This window comes from Pleurodeles waltl, chromosome 10 (genome assembly GCF_031143425.1).
Source record: "Pleurodeles waltl isolate 20211129_DDA chromosome 10, aPleWal1.hap1.20221129, whole genome shotgun sequence".
Classification (NCBI taxonomy): domain Eukaryota; kingdom Metazoa; phylum Chordata; class Amphibia; order Caudata; family Salamandridae; genus Pleurodeles; species Pleurodeles waltl.
Window position 1 is genome coordinate 838,833,003 of NC_090449.1, and position 26,371 is coordinate 838,859,373.

The 26,371-nt window shown below is 40.7% G+C and overlaps 2 protein-coding genes across 4 annotated transcripts in view; one reads left to right on the plus strand and one right to left on the minus strand.

The window, feature by feature from the left end:
- EXOSC7 (exosome component 7) overlaps positions 1–6,093 on the minus strand; it is a 70,738-nt gene extending 64,645 nt beyond the window's left edge. Inside the window, exon 1 of the mRNA XM_069211517.1 lies at positions 5,909–6,093. Within this exon, the coding sequence (XP_069067618.1) occupies positions 5,909–5,965 (57 nt within the window). The 5' untranslated portion in view covers positions 5,966–6,093. The remainder of the gene's footprint in view (positions 1–5,908) is intronic.
- A 404-nt stretch (positions 6,094–6,497) lies between these two features.
- The window catches only part of ZDHHC3 (zinc finger DHHC-type palmitoyltransferase 3), a 76,997-nt gene continuing 57,123 nt past the window's right edge, over positions 6,498–26,371 (plus strand). Inside the window, exons 1-3 of one of the 3 annotated variants that reach the window (XM_069211516.1) lie at positions 6,498–6,783; positions 13,736–14,062; positions 23,738–23,862. In XM_069211516.1, coding sequence (XP_069067617.1) covers positions 13,760–14,062; positions 23,738–23,862 — 428 coding nt within the window. In that variant the 5' untranslated portion in view covers positions 6,498–6,783; positions 13,736–13,759. Of the gene's footprint in view, positions 6,784–6,909; positions 7,034–13,735; positions 14,063–23,737; positions 23,863–26,371 lie in introns of those variants that run through there. The other 2 variants (XM_069211515.1, XM_069211513.1) reach the window with 2 other exon arrangements.

The window sequence follows — 26,371 nt, forward strand, 5'->3', positions numbered from 1 at the left end:
CTTACATTTTCTGTTTTTTTTTGTATTTTATTTTTTTTAGAAATTAAGCACTGGTTGAAAAGCTTTGAACTTCTATAACCATTGCCTGAGGCTCTGACAAATGTTCAAGATATCATAAATGATTTTTTTAAATGTATTTCTTTTATATATATCCTGGGAGTCGGGCTATAGGAATTCCTCACCACTGCCTCAAATATGACTGGTTACTCTTTTTGTTTGCTGCAAAGCTGCTGTTTTTCTCCGGTCATTATTGTTTTTGGTGGGTATTTCTTTCTTTTTTTTAAAAACATTTGAGCTTTCCACTGGTTACTGTTGTAATAAAAGCAAGAAGACTGCCTCTGTGTCCTTAACAAAATGTAGAATTCTTATTCATGATAGCTAGTTACTCTTCAATTTACCACCAGCATGTCTGATCCCCAATTCTATCACAGGACCGGAGGCGAGGATTATGCAGATCTTTCTTCACTTTTTATTAAACAGCAAGTTCAAAGTCAAACAAAACATGAACAAAAAACTACAAGTTCCATGAGCCCGCCGCCATGGTAACGAGTATCCAATGAGGTGCACTCCTTCATGTTGGTATAAATATCCCGAAATGCGTCACACTTCCTCTTTCTTCACTGCTGCGAGTCAGATAAGTGCCTTTTTCTGCCTCCGGTTAGAAGTTTGTTTGTTGGCTCGCGTTACTGCTTCAATTGTGTTTTCCGTGTATTTAATTGTTATAGCAACGTTCGTTGCTACGAGCGGTCCGGAACAGACGTTTCCGCTCGAGCGTTTCATTTTTCTGTTTCGCCCTCGGCGTGTTTAAATACGCGTCGGGCCCACCAGAGGGCGCGCGCGCTGCGTTTTTCAGCGTCAGAGAGCATGTTACTCTCAGCTCTCGGCGCTCGCACCTCGCGTTTGTTATTTTCTTTAAGAATTGAGGGTTTTTACCTCAGTAGCACGTTTTCGTGCCTCTGGTGCAGTTTTTTCCCTACCTGTGACACCCGTTTGGGTAAGGATTACCCCATTGGGAAGGCATTATTTCTTGACTTTACTTGAGTGACAGAGAGGGTAGGGATTTACCCTATATATTATATGTATTTTTTGTTGGGTGTATACTCTGTCCAGTCCTCATTATGCAATCCTCTCAAGAGAATGAACCTTTTACCAACATGTCCCCAGGTGAGGGTCCCTCTCACCGTACCCTTCCCCCTGGGGTGGACGCTTTATTTTCACAGGCTATTTCTCACGCTTTAGCCCCTCTTAGGGATACTGTAGCTAAACTTACTGAACAGGTGTCCAGGGGTACGGGCATGTTTGGTGTGACGGGAGCGGAGGGTGATTCCTCTACCCTTTCGGCTCCCAGGAAAATGCGCAAGCGCGACGCGGGGCACCTGGAGGATGGTGAGTTTTTATCCAACCCCAAGAGTGCGCGCGCGCATAAGCGCTTACCCTCCCGGGAGGGCCGTTTGCCCGGGGTAATGGGTGACATGCTTCACCACCTATGGAACCCTGATTTGGGATCCCCTAAAGGCTTCATGGGAGGTTCAGATGAGGACTCATCATCTTTGGATGACGACTCAGGTCGCCCTTGGCGTCCTGGTGCTACCCTACCAGATCCTTCGGATCACGGCGATTCTGACTCCGATATGTTTGAACCGGAGGGTATCTACCATCCGCGTTCCTCGGAGTGACGTCCAGACCACAAGGTAGCTGAATATGTCGCCAGCAAAATTAGGCAACCTCTGGACAAAGTGGTGCGAGCTCGTCTACGGGCGGAGTGCCCACGCCCGTCTTTATCGGATAAGGTCGCTTTTACGCCTGACATTGACCCTAAAATGTGTAAGTTTTTTGCCAAGTATACCAAGGATCCCAAAAAAAGGGATTGATCGCTCCTGGAGGGCATGCCAAGATAAACTTCTTGATGTGTTAGGTCCCCTCACACAGATTATTCAATTAGCGGAGCGTGCCAAGCAAGCAAACACTCTCCTTCAGACAGACATCATAGCAGGATGGGCTCAGAGAGCTGTTTGTCTCCGGGGCAACGCGAACTGTGCCATCTCTGCAGAAAGACGCAGGTCTTTATTGATCAAAATCGACCCCAAGTTAGGGGACCTGTCTAACTCAGAGGCAGGGGCTGTTGCCCAAGGCAATTTATTTGGCGACCCTTTTGTGAAAGAGTTAGGAAAATTTGTGGCTACTTTTTCAGCTTTGGATAAAGCACAATCTTTAATCTTCCTAGGGTTTCTAGTGGATTCCCGATCGGCGTCTCTCAGTCTCCCGACGACGAAGATTTCCAAGATAAAGAAGGAACTGAGAAAAGTCCTTCGACGAGACCAGATTTCACTACGTCAGTTAGCCAGAGTGGTCGGCCTGCTTTCCTCTTCGATTCAGGCCATTTTTTCTGGTCCCCTACACTACAAAGCCCTGCAACGCTTGAAAGCGTTTCACCTTCGCCGAGGGGTGACGTACTCCGAGCTGATCTCCCTGTCTCAGGAGGCAAGGACGGAGTTGTTTTGGTGGCTGGACCACATGGAGGCATGGAATGGCAGGGCCATTTTTGGAGCAGCCCCGGATCTGGTGATCGAGTCAGACGCCAGTCGCCAGGGATGGGGGGCTCGTTGCGGGGACATCTCGTTCGGGGGTCGCTGTACCCCGCAGGAACTAACCATGCATATCAACTGCCTGGAGCTCCTGGCGGGATCATTTGCGATCAAATCTCTCACGAGAGACAAAGTCTCATGTGTAGTTCTACGGATGGACAATGTATCGGCAGTACGATACATAAATCGTCTAGGGGGGACAAGATCAAGAGCCCTAGCGGAACTAGCAAAAGATTTTTGGCATTTTTGCCTTCAACACCAAATCTCAGTCACAGCAGAGTATCTTCCGGGATCCCAGAATATCTGGGCAGACTGGAATTCTCGGTTTCTCCAGGATCCCAGCGATTGGCGACTACATCACTCGGTTTTTCAGGCGATCATGGATCGTTGGGGTCCCTGCTCAGTGGATCTCTTTGCGTCTCGTTGGAATGCTCAGCTTCCCCTATACTTCAGCTGGCGTCCGGATCCGGGAGCGGCGGCAGTAGATGCGTTTCTCCAACATTGGGGGACCCTTCAGGGTTATGCTTTCCCCCCGTTTCTTCTTATCCCGTGGGTTGCTGCTCAAGTTCGCCGCCAAGAGGCGACGGTGATTCTAATAACCCCCTGGTGGAGGTCACAGGCGTGGTTCCCGACTCTGCTGGAACTCTCGTGCGAATGTCCTCTTCGCCTCCCGGATTTTCCCTCAATACTCCTGGATCCGTCGGGTTTCTGTCACCCTCTAGTCCTTCTAGGTCATCTTTCCCTCATAGCTTGGAAGATTTCCGGCATCGTTGGCAAGACAACCGACTTTCGCAGGAAGCTAATAACTTCATCGCACAGGCCTGGGCCCCTGGTACATGCAAACGATATAGATCAGCATGGAATAGATGGTCTCGTTGGTGTGTGGGCAAACACTGCGATCCCATGGGGGCCAGTATTACCGACATCATCAATTTCCTTGCAGAATTAGCAAAATCCGGCTAGGCGTATCGCACGATCAATTCTTTTCGTTCGGCCATCTCCGCGGGCCACCCTCCCCTGAACAATCTCCCGATCGGGGAGCATCCCTGGATATGTAAACTTCTTAAGGGTATTAGACTCTCCAGACCTCCACAACCCAGATAATCGGAGCTCTGGGATGTGGACTTAGTTCTTAATCTTTTATCCTCTTGGCGGGACAACCAGTATTTGTCGACGAAAGAATTGTCGGCCAAATTAGCCATGCTTCTCTGCCTCATTTCCTGTAAGCGAGTGTCAGATATCAGAGCACTGGATGTTTCCGCTCGAGTCTTTACTCCAGAAGGAGTCACGTTTACTATTGCAAGGAGGACAAAGACTAATACCAGGTCGGTATCCTATCCCGCTTTTCCTGATTCCCCGAAACTATCTGTGTTTAGATGTCTCAAAGTCTATGAGGAAGTGACCAGTTCTTGTAGACCTCCAGGTGAGAATCAATTGTTGATTTCTATAAAGAGACCGTTCAAGGCGGTTTCTTCTCCTTCCATTGCCAGATGGATTCGATGGATTCTCTCTGAGGCAGGAATAGATATTCAAGTTTTTGGCGCCCATTCTACTCGGGGAGCTATGGCTTCCAAAGCCATACAAGTGGGGGGCAGATTAGAGGACATCATGCATGCTGCTGATTGGTCTTCAGATTCTACTTTTAAGAAGTTTTACTTTAAACCAATTCATGAAGCAGCCGCACTAGTGGTGAGTAAGCTTTGAACTTGCATAATCCTCGCCTCCGGTCCTGTGATAGAATACGAAATTTCCTAGCTATCGTGAAGGAAAGTTTCAATTCTATTAAGGACACGGAGGCGAGGATTATCCCACCCACATACATTACGCTGGTATGTTCCCTCCCGATTACATCTATCTGCGTAGCAAGGTAGTATACTTGCGTTTATACCTTTATTTATTGTTATTCTGCTCATATTCTAATTTACATTAGGCAGCACTTGATTCAGATGTATTTACATTTTATATTTAAATGTATGTTAAGGTTCATGACTTTATTGCCTTCGGTATGTTTCTGTGTTCTATTGGATTAGCATCTAATTATACCTCTTTTGTAGGTTTCGAAACTACAACCAATTGACTCTACCAGGATTCCTTCCGCAGTGAAGTCGAGGAAGTGTGACGCATTTCGGGATATTTATACCAACATGAAGGAGTGCACCTCATTGGATACTCGTTACCATGGCGGCGGGCTCATGGAACTTGTAGTTTTTTGTTCATGTTTTGTTTGACTTTGAACTTGCTGTTTAATAAAAAGTGAAGAAAGATCTGCATAATCCTCGCCTCCGTGTCCTTAATAGAATTGAAACTTTCCTTCACGATAGCTAGGAAATTTCGTATTTAGCTGCTAACTTACAAAGTGACATTAGGTATACCCACTCGCTACTGGGAAAGTTTTTCTTGGGATGTATAATACGACAATAGAATAACTTGTATGTGAAAATGTATGTATTTTAACATTAGCTAATGTAGGTCTCGATTTTAAACTGGTTGGCACCACTTGCAGCCATTTTTTAAGTTGTGTTTTTGTCTCGCTCTGTAAACAGACAATTCATGCATAAACAACCCTGTAAACACTATTTTGAGATATAATTATCTGATGTCGGAAACGATATGGTTCTTTCTTTAACCTAATTAGTTCAAATCGTGACACCCTTGTACAATCATATTGATGTAAGGTTTTATTGCATTGTAAAAATAGCCTCTTCTTGAGACTTGTGGGCTCATTCTCCCTTAATGTTTGGGATGCGAAATTGCTTGCCCGTCTGACCTCGGAGTTATAACTTTGAGTTATTCTTAAAGCTGAACTGCGTTTGGTTCTGTTTACATATTACCTGCATTTTATTCAAAGCATCATAGTATTTATCGAATTAACTCATTCTATCCATTACGGTTTACCTTCTGTAATGATCTGAAGCCTTTAGATAAACTTTCATGATTAGATTTTTTGTTTCGTTTTCATTCTTAAGCCCAACGTGCTTTACTATTTACATTGTATTTGTCATTGAATTCTGTTGGACAGGTACTGTTGAGGAGCACCAAATCCTTAGGGTTAAGACAGCTCCCGGTCCACAAGGAGGGCTTTCAATTTACATTAGTAGAAAAATCCATCGCGACTCTGTACCACTTTAGAATCTGTCAGTGGCTCTTTAAAAGACTTCAGGGGAGGTCATTCACCATCCACTCTGAAATTACCAACCTTAACTACTCGCTACAATTCTTAACAAAATACTCTCTCGCTTGCACGTTAAATAACTCCTATTTAGAAATCTTGTGTGATTACCGCCATTGCATGTCTGCAGAGGTGAAGATAGTACAGAGTTTACCTGAATTCCATGGGCAATATAAACCTTCTCGGCCTCGCTCAGAGTCACCGAGGCCATCTCTCACTCAAATGAAAACGCCGCAATCTTTTCCCGGCCGGATACTGGGAAACACGCTCGGAACGTCATCAACAGGGGACACTGTCATATACACACCCGTGGGCTCTCGAGATAATCTGTCACAGATGCCATATGACTCGCGAAACAACTACTGAAACCAGGATAACGACCCACCTCTCCTCCAGTGTGCCTTTGGAATTACGTAAAACGTTCGGCCATCTTGAAAGCAATACACAATCGTTATGGAATGGTCAAACAATTTAAAAAAAGACGCATTTGTCTTCAAAACACGCCAAGAAAGCTATTATATTTTATTTTTTTAAATATAATTACAAGAAAATGTTTTAATTTTGAAATATGTATTTTATTATAACCTTACAAATATTAGTAATTCTAAATCAGTAGTCATAAAATGTATGCTATATCCTTAATAGCTCTCTCTTAATTGATCAGTTAATGGGAAGCCTCCTTACGTGCGCTAAATACTCACGCTCCAAGATGGAAGGCTCTCGTTATGTTGCCTCGGTTCTTTGTTAATGAACGCTGTCCTGCTCCCTTTCCGCTTCAGTGTAAGCTCACAGCTGTAAGCGCTGTTATCGTAGACGGTAATGACTACACTACTACTAAGACGCGTGGTTTAGGATGCATTTGCCAAGGAAACCGTTCAGCAAAAAGCACGTTTGTCACTTTCAGGTATCAGCTGGAGCAAACGATCGACACTGATGGATTTTGGAACTCAAATATAAATTCGTATTCATGCTTTATTTAGTATTGAGAAGATCGGGCAGCGTTTTACCGTGTTTCCATTACAAAGTCAAGTAAGTGTACACGACTGGTAGAACATTTCATTTCGGTATCTTATTTTAGAAGAGTGAACAGTTTCCATCTGTTTAAAACGATCGTGTACGGCAGGCCGGGTGTATTCGAGGAAGTAACCTTAAGTCTAATACGTGCCCAAATTCTAGCCACTTCCTGGTTTCATCCACCTAAGCCTGATGCTGTGCGGCAGTGGGAGGAAGCCATTAGTTGCTTGTATTGGCAACTGGAACAGGGAAGCTGCTGGCTATGGTAACTTGTTTTAATGATACACAATGAATTGGTTAGCTTCAAACCTGTCGGGGTTCCTCTTTATCTTTAAATTAAAATGCAGTGGATAGGGGGACTATTTATTACTGCCCGTTGATTTTGTTGGGTAGGTTTTAGGGCTATAGATATGCATTTGAACTCCTGTAGCTGAACTTTCTTTTAAGGCTAATTGCAATAATCATATTATTAATTATAGTAATGGGCATATGGGTTTCCTATTCCAGATAGAAAGCATATTTAACGATTTGCAGCAAAACATTAAACACAGTGCTTGAATCTTTACAACTTATGCTATTGTGAATTATAACAAATATAATACTAGGCTCTAGTACAAACGTGAAGTGTATCTGCTATACACACCGCTATCCAATACACATTGAAGACTGATTTTTGTTCCAGTCATTTTTGTAATAGTACTTTTCACTAGCACTCAATGAATTAAATTAGCCGAAGTACACGAATGAACACAAATATCTGCAGAACACGAGGCTCACCAAACACGGAGGTAAATATAATTCAAGGTAACAGAAATAACATTTGTCCACTGAACGTATTCTATCTGTGTGACCCACTGAAGGACTGCTAAATAGTCCAGATCATGATATCCAGAGGTTTTGTGTGTAAGGAAAATTAAGGGTTTCGTCAAAAAAGTAAGAACTGTGCTGTTTCTAATTTGATAAGTATGCAGTTTAAATCTTTTGCTGCTAGCAAAAAGACAAAGGTTACTGTGCAAATGAACACCTAGTTGCGTGGGGATAATAAACCTTGGAGGTGTAAAGACAATGGGGTTGAAGCACGATTGAGCGTAGATTTTGCTTGCATAGCGAATATCCAAACCTCTGACTGTTTGGGTACCTGTTTTCCAACCAGTGTGTCACGGGCTGCAAAGCTGCTTTCTTTGTGAAAGAATTTTCTAATGTACTCGTAGTGTAAAATCATTTTATATTGAAATGCAGCATTGTATTCTACAATATTATATATGTTAAATTCAAAGATTGCCCCACTTTTTTTGCTACTGCTTGGCTGCCTAAGTCTGGATATTAATGATGTTAAGAATCAGTGCTTCACTCTTAAGGGTTCTATTTAAAATTTATCAAGGCACTCCTTGTGCCATCTTGCATTTGGAATGCGGCAAGAACTCCATATGTAAATTATGTGACAAATCTGCCCCCATGTACATTCATACTGCATGCAAAGCTGGAGGAGATGTCACTGGGTTAGTCTGATCTCTACTGTGGCAGGAGAGGTCATGCAATTCACGTGGCAAATCTGCCAGGTTCATTGAAATCTTGATTAGTAGATATGAACTGAATGCATTTTGGTCTCAATCACTAATACCTACGAATGAGTTTAAAATAGATATTAAAACAATCAAAAAGTTTTTAAACAGGTTTTGTTCCTCAGGCTGAACCTAGTTAAGGCATGCACTGGTTACTACCTACCATAGCTCTACTCCCGCTAAGTTACTTGACTTGCTGTCTCTTGGGTCTGTGGTATCAGCATCATCCACGTACAAGAGGATTTTACTGAAGGTTGCCTTATCGAGTAGTGTGCAGATAAAGGGAGTGATGGAGAGAGGACCATGCAGTTAATGGATTAAGTGGGAGGGGAGTGTCACATTTTTCATATGTTTGGTTGGATGTGAAGGATGTCACCTAAGAACGAGTCACTTCTAGAAAATTGGTGGGGAGGTCAGTGGAGTTGTAGGTCGTGTCTATGTAGGTGAGGGATTGAGGTGTGGCAAATGTAAGTGAGAGGTCTGGGAGGGTCTACCCGATTGGTTTGGGGGCAAGAATAAAGACTTTTTCAAATAACCATTTAGAAACTCCTGTGTTACTTGAGTTTGTTGAGGACCAATTGAACTTTTGAGAGTTTTTTTTTTTTTTGTTTTTTTTTTTGTGGAGAACAGGATCTTGCAGAAGACTTGAGTTCATTTGTGGATTGACTTCCATGTTGATGGGCTTTATGGAAAAAACCCAGGAAATTATGATGATGCTCTGACCCTGCCTATTCTGCAGTTGGAGGGAACATGAATGAGACAAAGGTCAGGATAAGGGCATTTTCAGGCAATGTTATTCTGCCCAGCAGCCTAATCGGGAACAAAGAGGGTGTCTTTCTCAGCACAAAGAGTTTTGCGCTAGTAAGTTACAGGTCAGAGAATGTTGATTTCTAAATAGGTGGCTGCTGGGTTTGACAAGGTGATACAAAGCATATTTTTACTAAAAGGTTTGCAAACAACAGCATGGAACCTTCTTATTTTTTTTAAATATCTCTCATGCCCAGTAGCACTGTGTTCTTGTACGCAGGACGAACTATGATTTATTCCATTTGAATACATTAAGCTTTTTCATGAATGGCCATTGAAAAGATTGCTGACCTGGAGATATGTGGTTGGATTTACAGGTTCTCATTAACACGCCAGCAGAAATATCCTGTTAGTTAGTTTCAAATCTGTGACCTAGAAGATACAAGCACATCTACAGCTTCAAGCATAGTGTACAATAATAAGGCAGAATCCCGTTCAGGAGCCTGAGCCGGGAGTGACAGGTATTGACCAATGCAAAGATGCATAGAAGTTAGATGTTAAAGATTCCTGACCTTACTGGTTTCGGGTAGCATAGCATATCGTAGCAGATGATAGACTGTCAAGAGCACTTAGTCATGATTAGCATGAATTTGTGGTTAAATGTAAGGTGACTGTTATCTTCCAATGTTTGACCATTGTGAGTATCGAAGCACAATCCAGCCATTGTCGACCAACATGGTTCTTGAGAGATATAGCCAGTCATGTATCATCAGCATCCGTTTAGAAACAAATGCCAAATGAATGGCAACAGGCCCAAAATTTGAACGAATAGATCATTGAGCTGAAGTTTTTTTTTCTTTTCAGAAGTGGTATTAGTTTAACTTGTTTTCAGCAGCACAACACAACTGTTGTCTAATGCACAGAGCAGTTTAGTAATGTATTTATAATGGGATTGATGTCCCTAGGACACAGCTGCAGGATGCAAACCAGAGAAGGGTCATCAGGTGAGCCTGATTTAAATCCTGCCAGGGCCTGTTCAGCCTCCTCTAGTTTAAAGGTGACACAGTCTACAGGACACAGTGTTTGGTGAGTTAGTGCTACTATCACCAGCACCATTGCTGCCAAAAGTATCATAAGGGGCAGTGCAGTTTGGAATTTCAACAATGCCCTGGATTTTATTATTAAAAAAATTCTAGAATTGCTCACACAAATTTGAAAGGCCTCTTACGGCTGTCAGAGGGCAACAGGATGGGAGAAAGACTACTGTTTTGAAAACCTCTTTCACTTTATTACCTAACAGAGTAATTTGATTGGAGAAAAAATGGATTAGAGATTTCATATCTATTCAAGGCTAATTACTGACTGGGAGAAACCAGAGAGCCAATGCAAATTATCATCCAGGAACTTCAGGTATAGAAAAGGTAACTTTCTGCAAGTTACTTTTCCTTAATATTTATTAAAAACAGAATTGGTATTTTAATCTGTACTCTGGATTCTGCATAGGACAGCTAGGTCTAAAACAGTGAAAATAGCTTTTGGGTGTTAGTCAGTGTAACATTACATTTCTACATGTCCTGTTTTTTAATAAATCCTGCACCCTGCCTTCTGAGCTACAAGCCCAAACGGGGCTCACTGATTAACATTTAATTAACATTTAAAAGGAGAGTTTTTACTTGTCAAAATGGGTTTATTTTTCTAGATCTAATTTCAGTTTTTACACTGCTACAATAAGGCTATAATGGTAGAGCTGAAGCCAAGTTTGCAACTGCCACTCTAGTGGACGGCACAATAGGTGCTGCAATTCACCAGTGGCTTTTAACTTCCAGGTCCTGGTTTTTATTTTTTACCTTATACCAGGGATGTATAGATAAGTCAAATGTACCAATATAGAGTATACCCATTTAACCATGTTTTAAGGGGGGAAGTAGGCACTTTTACTTCTGGTTAGCAGCAGTAAAGTTCAGAATTCAAAAGTCAGCAAAAATATAGGGTCTAGCAAAAGGTGAAAATCTGTGGTGACTAGAAAAGGCAGATTTCCCACAGGCCTCATATGTAACCCTTCCATTGCGGTGCATGGGTTGTGAATGTCCTTGTTTTGCAGTGGAATGCCATTGTGTGCATCAGCTGGGGAACTCTGAGGGCAAGATGCCAACCTCTTTCCAACAGGTGACATTGATGCTTTCCTGGGATCTTCATTTCGACACTGAGTTCTACCTTCAGCCCCTGCCACTCTGTATGCTGGCCCTATTGCTGCTGGCCCATGTACTGATTGGCTTTGGCCCCTAATTCCAGCTGTGGTCAGGGACATCTGTTTGGCACCACCACCACTCCTCATTTAACATAACTGTTTGGAGTTATACTGTTGTGTAAATCTGAAATATACATGACAGCAAAAGATCTTGGACAGAAGAGGAGGCTCTGACTAGGCACCATACTCTACACCTGTTAGTACAGCACTCCATATTTGAGATGCTACTGTTACAGTAAAGATGTATGCTGTAAAGCACTTAGCTTCACCTTGCTGCAAGGCTGTTAGCTATGAAGTACATACAAATAAATTACTTAGCAAGTATTTCGCTCACCAAGTTTGCAGTGCTGCATTTTTACTCCCCGTGTCTGTCCGTAATATGAAACAGGACAGAGACATAGGATGCTCATCACAACGCAGTTTTGAATAAGGCATGGCACAAATAATCTGTACTTTGTACATGCCTGTGTTTGCATAGGTTATTACGTTAAAGCCAGACCGATCAGTGGTGGCAGTGCTTGTTCATATTAATTTTCCATCTGTCCCATAAACATATACGTGTACCTGCTTAATTTAGACTAGCTTTTGGTTCATTCTTTCTTCTTTTCTAATGAAATGATTAGTAGTCAGGCCTGTGTTGCCAAATGATCTTTTCATGACTTAAGGCAGCCTTGAGTGACCCAACTCCTGCACATGAAAATGTGACCACCTTCTGACTCAGAAATTCACAAACATAAATAGCTCCATAAACATCTGTTACTAAAAGGAAATAGGCAGCTATACAGTTAAAAAAACACTAATTTCAAAATCTCTATTTCCACTGAAGCAAACATTAGATTTCACTGCATCAAGCAACATTATAAAGCAGAACATAGTAAATAGTTTGACATGATGTGGGACTCTTAAATGCTAAAGCAGCCTTCTCCTATTTCATGATCTTGAAGAGTCTTCGGAGCTCTAAGGGTTCTCTCTAACCAAAGCAGCTGGCCTAAAGTGGGCAATTTTGAGAAGGGCTGAAGACATAAACCCTCATTAAGTGTTGAGTTGTAATTGTAATGCATACATTAGCATAATAATTAAAAGTAGTTGGTGTAAAATACATGCATACTTTGCTAGGTGAACCTGCTGACGTGTGTTGGTTGTGGGGAGAAGTCCTGGAATGGGTGAAAAACATGCAGATTGGTATGCAAACACTGATTCCCCTTGGTATTTCACATTCCAGTGGTCATAATGTGTAGTTGCTTGGGAATTTTACATCAAGGAAAAAAAAACAGTCATAACGGTATCTAACAGGGAAATTCTGAGCCACGTTTCCTAGTAGATTAACAAGATTGGCAATAGTTTTGGAAGGTTTATGCAACACGGGTTAAAGTAAGCAGAAACATTGATAATGCACTTGTCTTCTTTAGCTAGTTTGTCAGCACATTCCTCAGCTATCAAGAAAGCATAGCTTGTATATGAGAAGGACATAAACTCTGTAAATTGATCCCAGATTGTTTAGCAGTAGTGTTTGACAAACTGTTCAGAGTTAATTATGGTTATTGTGGATTTTATGTGCAACAGCCAGGTTAGAATACAGATTTTGATGGAGGTGCAGAGGATTGTGCTAAGGTCTCCACACAGTCATAGCCTACCATCCTTTCTAAAGGAGCTTGGATGTTTGTTGAGTGTGTCTTCTACTTTGGCCCAAAGTAAATGTTAGAGCAAAAAAAGCTTTTCTATAGATACTTTTGACAAGCTTAGAAGAAAACATGTGTGATGCCCTTAGGTGGATGTTTTCGAGGAATGTGGTGTGCAGCTCACAGAAGGGAAAACCACCAAGGTCCTGGAATTTTTCTTATGAGGTTTTTGACATTTGCTGAACAATTTGACTTGGTGTATGTCTGAAAACCTTTGTACATTTACCGTTCCATGCAGGTTGAGATATTCACAGTGAATAGTATTAGAAAGTTAGTCATTCTAAACATGGCTGGTTTGTGGACAGATTTAAGCTTTGTTTTTTTTGAGTTGATCACATTGACAGGAGCTTTTGGATGAGGGTTGGGTGGCAAGTTAGGGTTCAGAGATTGTGTATTGTACAGATGTCACAGAAATTTCAGGTGGACGCAGGTTGTGAGATTTAAGCTAGAGTTTGAAGTTCCTTGGGATCGGATAAAAATAACAAAGATCTGGGGAAGTCTGAAACAAAACAAAACAAAAGCAAAGTCTGTGTGAGCACCAGTTGGGATTGGGGGAACAAAGATCCGGGGAAGTCTGAAACAAAAGCAAGAAAGTCTGTGTGAGCACCAGTTGGGATTGGGAGAATGATATGTAAATGGAAAATGATGGATAATGGGATAATGTCTAACAGAAAATACAAACATGCATGAAGGAATGTTCCCAATTTGAAATAATTGTATATCTATTTCAGATATAAGTATGGAAAAGATACCTTATGATGCTTACTTCAAACAACCGCATCCGAGATATTGAAAGGAAACCTGAATACCGTCATCCAGACAACTGTGTCCCTCCACCTTCCCTCAACTCGAACAGGATGTGGTTCATAAGAGATGGCTGTGGTATTGCATGTGCTGTCATTACATGGATGCTGGTTATCTATGCCGAATTTGTGGTCCTCTGTGTGATGCTTATTCCATCAAGGGACATTGTTTACACTGTAGTTAATGGCGTAATATTCAACGTATGTGCTTTCCTGGCATTGGCTTCCCATAGTCGTGCAATGCTAACGGACCCAGTAAGTATACTTGACAGAACATGCATACATTTCGATTGAACTTTACTTTTCTTAAACACGTTGCTGCTGATGTGGGTTTTTATTTGTTATCTTTTGATAAGTTCAAGTGATGTCATATTAATATTCCGTTTGCACGTTTCTCAAAGCGTCTACCTGTGGCTAACTAACAGCAGCATGGGCTACCTACGAATTTGTTCCTTGCACTGCTTGAAAAAAAAACATTACTTGTTCTTAGTTTTTGGTGACCTCATTGAGAATCCCATTCAAGGACCTCTTTTTCAACAAAACCACTTTCTTAACAGACAAATGCTCAATGTCTAACATTTTGAGCAAATCTTTTGAAGATCTCCGGCGCAGCAATCTTTCCGGTAGCTGCAGTTTCATTGGAAACAGAATTATTTATCAACTTCTAATAGACGAAGAACAATTTGCATTCTTGCAACGTAAACCTGCATGATAGGGTAATTTAATGTACTGTTGCATGTTTATTTTTGTGCCACCATCCTTTGACTCCTCATAGTCCCACTGTAACCCTTACATTCTACGTTACAACATATATTTATGAAAAATGTAATTTATTTTGCTAGAAGTTTGTAAGAATAAGCGTTTGAGATTGATAATTCATTTCCTAGACCACACAATTCTTCTTGCAATGTAATCCGCCTATGAGCTGGAATCAGTGTCACATTGGAGCCTTATCCTGTGCAGTGGTTATTCTAGGGCTTTCACTGTGAAAGACTGTTTCTCTGTGCCCCATTAAAGTCTGGAAGGATACACTAGAGCTAAACCTCAAAATGTAGTATTTAACAATTTAAAAGTTTGAATTGATAAATGGTCCAAAACTCCATGTCTCACTCTCAGACCCATGGTATTTTGGTGCTGTCATCCCAGCTGGGGAAATGCAGGTTTTGTTATTTCCTGGTGCAGTATTAGAGCACCAGTCCAAGTTCTGTACCTCAGAATGGCAGATAACATGTTGTATTGTATGTTTTTCATCTGCTGAGGTGCAGCACTCATGTGTAAGGAAAAATGCTGGGTGGGGTAATTTTGCACTTTGGCAGAACAATTTTTCAGCAAATCTGTGTTTATTTCCAAATGAGAATTCCTGAGGGGATCATTACAAAGCACTAACAAACATTTACAATGCAAAGGGTCTCGTGTTTGCATGAGTTAGAACTATTAACTGTGTATATTCCTAACTGGACTGAAAATGAAAAGTGAAACAATTTACATAAGTGTGCCAATTCAAAGCACCACGGCAGCCATGAGCGTGAACGCGGAGCGACACAAAAGGAAAATTGTTCGCTTGCATTCAAACTTATCTGCACACGTGCAGTTATCCATGTAACGGTGTTGATGGCCAAGTCGGTAACAGAATCGCTCCAAGGAGGGACAAACGTAAAGCATTTACCAATTATGATAAAGGATTTGTGAAAGGCAAGCCCATGAACAAGTGATAGTGGGGGACGTGGTTTAAAAGCCACAGATAGATTACAGCACATCAGAGCGCTTGCGCACTCGACCTAAAAGTTACTTATTTGCTGCACGTTCATTTTGTGGGATGGCAGGGCAGGCCCACAGCCCCAGATGATTATTGGAACCCTGCTTATTGTCTTTCTAAACGGAGTGTTCACTCTGATTTATCCACTGCTTGTGATGATATCTGAAAGCTTTATGTTAGTATGCCTAAGAAGTAAATAAGTCAGCCATTGACCACTTAGCAATGGTGGGTTATTTTGTTCTTTGGTGGTCAGGGAAGTTCTCATAGGAGCACAGTTTCCCAAAATCCCTCACAACAACCCTAGAAAGGAAATGGGCAAGGGGAAGCCATTAGTTGGTAGGAAGCTTACTTTAAGAGATCGGATTTGCTGTGGATAAAATAATTCAGTATATTTTGTTGTCATTGTGAATGGGTGCCTGTTGCCTGTACTGTGTGCAGGCCTGGCTATAGGTGTGTTGTAAAGCGCAGTGTTCTTCCAGCTGAGTAGCAGTGTCCAACTCTGTCGACTGCACTAAAAATTGAACTGATTTCTTGTGGGCAGTGTATGCTTCTCATTCCTGCACACATGTTAGGGAAGCTTAGGTGATAACAGATATGTTGCTTGCTCTACATATTTGTGTGTGTATCTTCTATGTAAAGATGTGGGTAGATGTTGTGTACCTGTATTTATGTATTTGTGTGTGTAAGCACTAAAGAAAAGGTAAATATATAAACGTTGTCCATGTTTGATCTTGAAGCTAACCGAAAGGAGAGGCACAAGACTGTGTCATGAAGTTGCCTTGTGGGCATGGAGAAAGTAGTAGCTGATGGAACTGAGCAGGGCATTGTTGGTAATAAGCATCACACCAGGAGCAAACATGGATTTTGTTGCAATACAGGAGAAAGTATGCTCCATGTCTACAGAAGCGGCCTCACAAATGGAAAGAGTTGCTTGAGGGCTCTGCCGCTAACGTTGCAGCATAGATTATGTATACTCTTGTCTTCCATTATAGCATCAGAGAGCTGGCTCTAAATGCTCTGTAAAGCTTTTTTTTTTGTTTAAATTGGAGGTCATTATTCTCTAATTTTCTAATGGCCTGTATTCTGTAACAGTGACCCGCCGTTGTTAAGCAAAACCTTCTCATAAATGCTATGATGACTTTTGGAAAATTAGGTAACATTTGAGAGTTCAAGACTGAGACCTAATCGTTTAATTTCTCAGTCAGGTATGCTGGTGTCTGCCCACAGATACATTTGTAAAAAATGTAAGGTATTGAAGTGAAATTGGGAATTAACGGGAGCTAATGAAGGTACTAGCAGATTGGAGTGATCCTTCTGTGGTTTCATTTTCATAGCCTTCCCCAGCATTGACTGGTGCAACTTTTGTTGACCTGCAGTGGGAGGTAAAGTGCACCATATAATAAAGAGTGATGGAGTCCCACTGGTGACTTATAGGGTGATCTGTCAGTTTTCTATTTTTGTCTAGGGAGAAAGCCGTTCCCTTTTTGTGGGTCACTAACTTGCTTATTTTGTTTATCTGACAGATGTTGAGGAACATAGTCTTTACATGATGGGATACTTAAGATACTAACTCCAAAGACCAGATAACACCTTGAAAAAGTTCATATGCAAACTTGGACTGACTGAAATAAACTGGTTGATAACACTTATACCATGAGTTAGGTTGTGACGTCTGATGTGCACCAACAGCAAAACAAGAAAAATGCATTGAAAATAAGAAGATGTGTTATTTTCTTTCTCCATAGCTACTTAATGGAGAGTGCTTCAGTACTGCTCTTTAATTAACACATTTATAAAAGCTGGGTCAAGGGTCAGTCCCAGTAATACCTCAGTATCTTCCACAAGAATAAAAGGAGATGGACAACATGCAGGTTTGGTAGATCCAGTCTTTCCACTTACTACATATTTTCTAAACTACACATTTTTCTGGTATGCTGTTGAAGGTTGTCAGCGAATGGTATGGTGCTATACAAGATGCTTCTTAAAAATATCTTGCTACTCATACAGGTAAGACAGACCCATAACAGTTAATTTCTGATCTTGTTGCATTATATGTGCATGCCCAGTACATACTTGGAGAATAGAAAAGCATTCTTTTTGGGGCTGGGACTTCAGAGTGATTTGATGAGTGTTAGTGTGAGGCCTTCATGATCTGAAAGTATCTGTGTGCCACACTGTTTGCATTACATTTTCCTGGGTGGTGCAAACCTTGTCATGGATGGACATACAAGTTGAAACACATGCAGGACTTCATTTGTTAGTTTCAGCTTTACCTCTTGTTGCCATTTGATGGTATTGTTTTGAGCAGTGTCCTTTTCATTATTATATCTTCCAGTGTGACTGGAGGTCTGGCATGATCTAGTCTTAAAGATAGGCAACAATTTACTATAGTGGGAAGTACTTCTTTTGAGAATGTCATCTGGCATACAGGATGGAAAGTAGAGCCCAGAAGCCCACCTTATGTGCTCTGCTCCCTTTCACGTCACTCTGAAGACACCAATTGGAAGTCAAATAACTGATAAAAGGTTTCGCATGAAACATTTTATTATTAAAGAAACCTGGTTTCTGGCTAGTTCTTTTCCAGATATCACCATTGCAGTGCCGGAAGGCTGTAACATTTTCTGCACTGTCTCCAGATGTGGGGGTGAGGTAACTTTAATTTGCCACTAATGCCTTGAATCTAAATATGTATAAGCATCACAAAGTTGAACTCCCTACCTTTTGGATTTCATGGTCTTCAGTTGTATTACAGCCCCAAAGTCACACACTGTGTTTGCGGTCTGTAGACCTCCAAATACCCCTACGGGTACTACCAATATCTTTGAAATGATTGGTGAAGTCTTTATTTTGTACATGTTGATAGAGTTGGGGCATTTCAACATGCATATTGTTGACCCTTTCAGTGCCGTACAGGGATTTGGAACTCTATCACTTGATGCCCAGGGCATATTTTTAGGGTCAAGGACAACAAGTTTTCATGTTTATTTTGTCCTTGGGACAAATAGACCTTAGCCCCTGCAACACAAAATCTTTGGCTGCCAGTTTATAGTACCACATTATGGATCTGGGAAGGGCATTCTCTATACTTAAGTTCATATTTGTATCGATATATTATCACTGTTCGAACTTGTATTTATGATTCATTATTGCGAAGTCTTTATTATTAGGGTGAGTGCTGTATGGAAATATTGTATGCTCGGACTGCACTACTGACGGGATTCCAGTATAAAAAAGTGTTCACATGTTTGCAAAGTTTAACGTTATGAGCTTATGTATAACGCTCCCAGAATACTCTCTGATTAAATGCAAATATTTGCAGAAGCTTGAAGAAAGATTTATGATTCTTTGCTTTCAAAATAAAATTTCACAAAAAATGCAACTAGGAAAAATAAGTGTGTAAACTATTATGAAATTTTAGGTACTATTTCTTTGAAGCATCATTTAGTAAACTGTGTTGATACATGCTCATATGTCAAAACGATTTAGAATGGAAACATCAATATACCCAGTTTCAAAAAGATTATGGGAAACATGAAAATAAACAAGCATTGGCAAAGGCCAATTGGACTGACACTGGTGGTCGGCTTTTTGGTTTTGTTAATGAGTGTCTTGTTGTGACATGTTTTTCTTAAAACCTAATTGTTTTTGGACCTGCCATGCCATCACTGTTCTTTTAAAAAAAAAATTAAAAAAAAATAAAAGGTAGCAAAAATACTTTTGGGTCTTAAAAAGCACATATTGACACAGTAGTCCCTAGCACTGAACAACACAATTTTGAGTGCTGATATGCTCCTTGTGTAAGAGCAGAATGCAGTCTCTCACCGTGAAACCAGCCGATCGAGAGATAGAAATTTAGTAAAAACATAAGGTATCGGTTAATGCAGACCTAATAGGTGTCCAGAAAGTCACAGATGTGCACCCATGGTCTATGTCCTTGCATTAGGGCTGATTTATGGATTTCATAAATTTACAAGAATTTACAGAAGTAAGCTAAATTGTACTTCTAGAAAATATTTGTGATCTGTGTTTTAGCATGAGCAAATATGCATGTGTAGGTTTTGCTTTTTTTTCACAATCCTGGAAAAGGTTTTACTTCTGTCTTGTCATCAGTAAATTTCCAGCTTTTCTTGGTATGGGAAAAGTTTAGAGAAGAGCTGATGTAAACTTTGAAAAACATACAAGGTAGTAGGTTTGCACAGACTCAAAACAGCATTCCAACCTTGAAACTATTGCTTACTGCTGCCTGTAGTCCCCAGTATGTAGATCTGAGTAAAGATGGCAAAATCAACCAATTGCTAGTATTCAATCCCTACTGTAGTATAAGCCTTGGCCTAATCAGAGAGGCTATTATCAGAGCTCTTGTATAATAAGATTGCTGTCATAATTTGTTGCTGCACTACGTGGCGCCAAAGGGACAAGTGGATTTCTTTACAGGACAAGTAGATTTATGAAGAAACGTGTCCCATGTACAAATAAATATGTTATTATATTCCAGACCTCAGCCGTACCATTGCCGTTTCTAAAAGAAATGTGTATCATGCACTGCCCAGCCATGACAAGCATGTGTTACATCTGATCCTTGCCATTTTGGTGCTGATAAAACTTGGTGATACTGTATAATCTCTAGGAAAGAAGACAGTAAGCAGTAATCTTCCCAGTTTGTTGTCTGGAGTAAATTGAATCTGGAATGTATATCATATGACTTGACACTTAGGCTGCTCATTGAACCCCTCCACACTGATCTTAAACAAGAAGTAGAATCCTTCACTACCAATTTATGGTCAATTCTGGAAAACCATGTTCCATCCAAACTACCAGGACAGACTGGGGTCCCTGAAAAAAGTGGTTTGACCCTTAGGACAATGAAAATACTTCCAAGACAACTTGAACATGATTGGCAGAACGGCTATAGAATATGGCAATCTTACAACTATAACCCATAGTAAAAAAAAAAAAGTATGGAAGATGTTAATACATGTGAAACCCGTCCTTTTTGTTGTTCTGGAGCCCTCAGTGCTCCCAAAACATTGCTTACTTTGCTGAACGTTTTACTGCATCTGAACATCGCAGCCACAATAACCCAATCCTTGCATGATTTCTGTGTGAAACTTGCCTTCTTTTTTCACATAAATCTGGGATACATAGGATATTACACCTAGCTAAAATGCAACTGAGCCACCAATTTATGTAATCCCAGAGCGGATAGCTAAGCCCTGTAGAACTCCCACCACAGAGAACAGTGGAGGAACCTTTGCTGAATAGTATATGTTAGTTCTGTGGTGACCTATGTCCTGCCTCTATTGGAAATTACTTTATCCTGCTATCATCGGCCTCCTTATTTCCTCACTCTCTTTGGGGGTTTGCCCGCATTAGTTGGAATTTGGCTAGGCAATTGTCCATCTTTTTGGAGGACGCTGAGGGCCTGGCCACATTACAATTGGACTTCGATCCAAGAAAATAGAAGGCCACAAGTCTGATTATGTTAAAGGAAGAACTATTGACAGTTGTTCCACATGGTGTACAAATTAGTTCACCCTCAGTGTTCAAATAAGTTAAGGGTGGAAGGTACCGTTTTAGAGAATGATTCTCCACGAAAGAGAGAAACCACTTTAACATTGGCCATATAAGTGCATTAGTCTCTCAGGCGGTGCTGCAAGGCTTCTCCTGCTCACCAGTGTTATTTAACATTCATGTCCATGCTCTGTCATAGATCAGTCACTTTTTACAACGTGAAGCACTCTCAAGAATCAATGACACTCAATTTATTTCTCATTTGTGTATTAGTTTCCAAGATCGTCATCAAATCTCCATAGCTGCCTTCTGGCTCTCCAGTAGTTTTTGACATAATTGCTTAAACATAAGTGCAAACAAAACTGAAATAAAGACCCTCTGTAGAAACAGACAACACTGGGATACTTCTGTCTGGCCCTTCAGCACGGGCGAACATCCATACCTATCCCTAAAGTAAGGTAATTGAACATCATAGTGAATAAAAGCTTCCATGCAAATCATTTCAGTATGCAGAACCAGTTTCTGTGTTTTGGCCTCCTCAGAAGGGTTGTTTCTTACCTTCTCACCAAAGTATGTGCTAGATTTGTACATGCTTGTGTTCTGTGCATGCTTCCTGCTTTGAGGTATGTGAGGTGTGTGGTTTAAAGGCATTGAATTGAGTGCTGCTTACCAAAGATATTATTTGTGGTGGATATTGATCGCCAATGTTTAATTTTGAGAATTTTTGCAGTTATGATGGCAGTTGAGCATGCCACGAGTCTAGTGTGCTCAGTCAATTGAGGTGTGCTGCTCTTCCGGCACCTTGGTTTTATTATTAGTTAAAAGAATGACTGAAGGTTCCTTTTGAACCAGGGAACCCCAGTTGCTTGTTCCTTTTCATTGGCAATGAGATGGTGACCACCTGGTGTGAAGGTGTGCTGAAGAGTTCTCTCTGCATTACTTGTAGCACTGGCTGTTAGGATAGCTCAAAAAAGGTGGACTGGTCCTTGGTCTATGGATGAAGTGACTTCTGTGTGTTATTACAGTTCCATACATGTTGCTTTGATCCTGGGCAATAAGAGGATCCCGGGATACATTGTGTGTTGTAGGCTGTATGATATGGAAGTCATAGGAATCATGGTTTTAATAACGCCATGGTTTCCTGCATGATATGTGTGATATAAGGCTTCTCTACTTTTAACAGTTGGTCCTTTAGAATCGGAGTTGAGATTTGTGCCATCAAAATCCCTGCAGAGCATAAAAAGTACAACTTTACATATTTTTTGACTATGGAATAAAGCACTATTTTGTACTTGTACCAGTTGGAAACTTGATAATCGTTTCTCCGACTTCACTGTTTTTAGAGTCATGACTTTTCAATAAATAAACTTGGAAAGATAAACCCAGTATTCTCTATGAAGTTTTCCATCCTTTTTCAGACCACTTTTGGAAAGGGAAAACACTTATTTTACAACGACTGTAAGAAAATAATTCATTTTCATGTCTATTTCCCTCAAAGATGAATACAAACGCGTTGTAATGCATCAACACCACAATAAACATCTCAACTTTGTTGCAGTAGGGAATTGCTTGATGTTTAATATAGTACACTTTGAAATCAAGTAATTCCACAGATTTTTCACCAAATGCCTAGTGATAGTTGAACCACATCTCAAAAGGGATGTTATTAATGTTAATTGGTATCTACGTGAGCAACTAGCCAGAGCAGCTTTTGATGAAGGTGATTTTGGGCCTTTTGTACATTACTGTGAACTTTAGTTAGCATTGATGGATGGCACCAGTCACAACAATGCATGTTTGGTGGCAGCAGAAGTACAGTTGGGGAAGATGATTACCCTTTCATCAGAAAAGAAAGCTGTATCATTCAGCAATTACATCCTGCATATTTCTTAGTCCACATTCCTTCCTTCTGGATGAAGCCAATATAAGATGACCCTAACAACTATTGGATTTCACAACAATACAAATAGGAGACAGTTCAGTTCTTGTAGTGTGAAACAAAATCGTCATAGTGGTTAAATTGGAACATTCATGAGAAGATGGTATGCCGTGCTTTCATCCACTTCTAAACTTTAACATAATAACCAAAATGTTGTTAACGGGTGGGGGAACACAAACTTCAGGAGTGGTGCAAAGAAAATGGTTAGTAAAAGATTAATTAGTTTAAAATGATCATCATGACCCTAAAAGAAGTCAGGTTAGCTCTTCTGTCATATGACTTAAAGGTTGACAACAATAGAGGCAGATTCAGATGGTCAACATGAGAGCAACATATCTCATTCTCAGACAGAAATGGATGTGTTCTTTGTGGTCTTTTGAGGGAAATAGGTGAGCACTTAAATTTGTAGCCCTTTTTACCAGGAACTCATCCAAGAAGGTTTCCAGATATGGATTACATGACCGGGGTTTAACAGTATTGCAGTGGAGCATGCTAAGACATTTCATCCTGGTCCCCAATAAAAACTGCACTAGGGAAGCTTTTTCAGTAGACTTGTCATTCCACATTTTCCTCTTCTCCATTTGCATCTGTGCATGTTTTCTTCTCATATTATTTTGTGACCTTGTTTTGTCAGCACATCAAATTATCTACCAAGTTTGTTTAATCAACTGCAGCTACATCTTAGTACCTTTTATGCTTTTCCTCCATGTACTTTGATTTTTAGGGGGCGGTACCCAAAGGAAATGCTACGAAAGAATTCATTGAGAGTTTGCAGTTAAAGCCAGGCCAGGTGGTTTACAAATGTCCAAAATGCTGCAGCATTAAACCAGACAGAGCTCATCACTGTAGGTAGGTACCTTCATTTGTTTAAATGTTTTAGCAAAACTACATTGTGACAGTCTTTACTACTTCTGTTTTCAATTCATCATACCTTTTTTCCACCAGCTTGAAGATCTAGGTTAGCTACTGATTTTCTGTTCAATAAATGTATGCCATGATAGGGATGAACATTAGATGTAGTGATCAAATGTTATCTCTAGTTCCAGGTTACATACTTTTTTTTCTGTGAACAAGATTCACTGACTGATTTTCTTTGGAAACAGGTTATTTCGTGCAACTGTACCTTGAGTTGTCATCTTCACCATGCTTGGAAATGACTGACTAACTTATCTTTACTGACTTGTAAAGGTAACAAGGTATAAGAAAGAGTAATTTTATCTGCCTTTAAGGAACAATGCACTGCTAGTGGTTCATGTTCTAAATCTACTGTACACAAAACACACACAGTGCTAAATGTTATGCTGTGATATACCCAGTGAATGATTGTTGATGCAGTGCAGCATTACAGAAGGATTGGTGTCTGCCTGTAGTGTACCTCCAAATTGATCTACTCTTGGAGACTGAGGACTGTTGAGCAAGCCTCAGTTTCGATATGCTTTTATTTTAAAATGGTCTAATCTTTCCTAAAGCATAATCCGCTGGTAACATGATTGCTGGCTGATGGGAGGTGAGAAATATTCATTGGCCTGCACTGTTAACTATCCATTTAGAGGGGTAACCCTGCATGGTCACTCACATATTACCGACCCCATCTTATTTAAATTAAGCTTGTTTGCAAATAGTTATTGCACGATTCTCACTTGTCTCACAAACACTAGTTCAAATAAGGTATTTTCAAGTGTACCGATAGTGCTCATCTTGAACTGCTTCCACCTTCTAGTAATCTATCAGCGTATTGACTGATAATGCCCCTTACTTTTAAATGCCATACTTGCCTACTTTTGTAGTGTGTTCAGTAAGGAGATTTGTTGGTAAGTGGTCAAACAAGCCTTCAGCAAGATCAAAACATGAGACAATTCATGGGCAAGAGTGCTTGGCACAAAGTAGACATCCAGATTGCAGAAAAAGTTGCACACTACCAAAACGACTCATGCCTGCTTTGCTGGGTGTAACTCCTTCCAGACATCTCTTAGTCCATAGGACTCAATGAGGACACACAATGTAGCTTTTTGTGTCCACCGGCTAGGATGCCTTCATTTAGGTGCATGTTCCATCCATCGAGAAATCCCACACCAATATCATCATCTCCTTCAAAAGTTTGATGTGTATGTTTTGCAATGTATTAGCTGTTTTTAGGAACTAAGGGAAGAGGTGATAGACAGATACATTCTTGCCTTCATTATGTAACTTCTATATCTGTTGTGACAAGATTTCCCGATCGAGAATAGTAGCTTTGTCTTGACTAGTATGCCCTTTCAACCCATTTAATTTAGCACTGCAAGAACACTCCCCCCATGCACATCTGCCATTTGTCCAATGTGAGGCACTGTGCCGCTAGAGTGACTGATCTTCCAGATTGTAATTTTGTTCATTACCCTGAACCCAAACTGGCCTGACCTTCACTAGCTGAACAAACCTCCACACAAACATATGCTCAAGAAGCTTCTGCCATGCAAAGTAGAACAATTTTGTTGCAAGCAGATGTTGCATATATTTTACATTTTTGTGTGGACAGATTTAGGCTGTTTCATCAATCTTATAATGTTGTAGTCCAAAGCATCCTAAACTGCATTCAGAAGAAGCAAAACTATTTTTTTTTATGCAAGTAGTGGAGGTGCAGATATTCTGCTGTAGAGCGAGATACAGCAGGCGTCCTGTAACCTGAGTGGCAGTTTACATAGTCGTGCTACCCTTCTTTATCTCGAAGAGCTGCTGATGCATTCTGATAAGTGTACCAGTAATCATCTATCATCCCCCTTGACACCTGTACTCTGTTGAATGTGTCAACTGAGGGTGTCATGTTTCCAGCAGGTCTAGATGCCCACAATGTGGTTCTTCTCTCAGTCCCTTGTGTTTGGCACACCTTTCACAGAAGTAAGTGCAAGTTCCACAATGCCACGGCATAGGCAGAACCCATTTCCTACCACACCAAGAATGAAATTCCTTTTAGATGTGTGGGCTGTGTCCTACTTCGATCACAAGATAGCATGTGGAAAGGATCAAGGCACCTGACCATTAAATGCAGAAAAAGTGTGTTAACAACATATTGAGTCTCTGAGTGGCTGACTTGAGGGCTGGGTAGTTCGGGACCTGAGAGCTCATGACCTGGGGCTGAAGTTATGGCACCATAGTCAAAATATTGAAGACCTGTTCATAAGACATCACATACCTGAACCCTAGGACTTTTTTTCTAGCTAACTAATTAACGCATAAAAGTGCAATCTTCATTTGAAAAAATCCTGTGTTTTAAGAATTTTTAATGTGGTGTGTTCACTGGTTTGAAGTAAATGTAAAGTTTGTACATTTTAGGGATTCTGGTCACTTTGTAATATGAATGTGTAACATGGACAGATTTAAT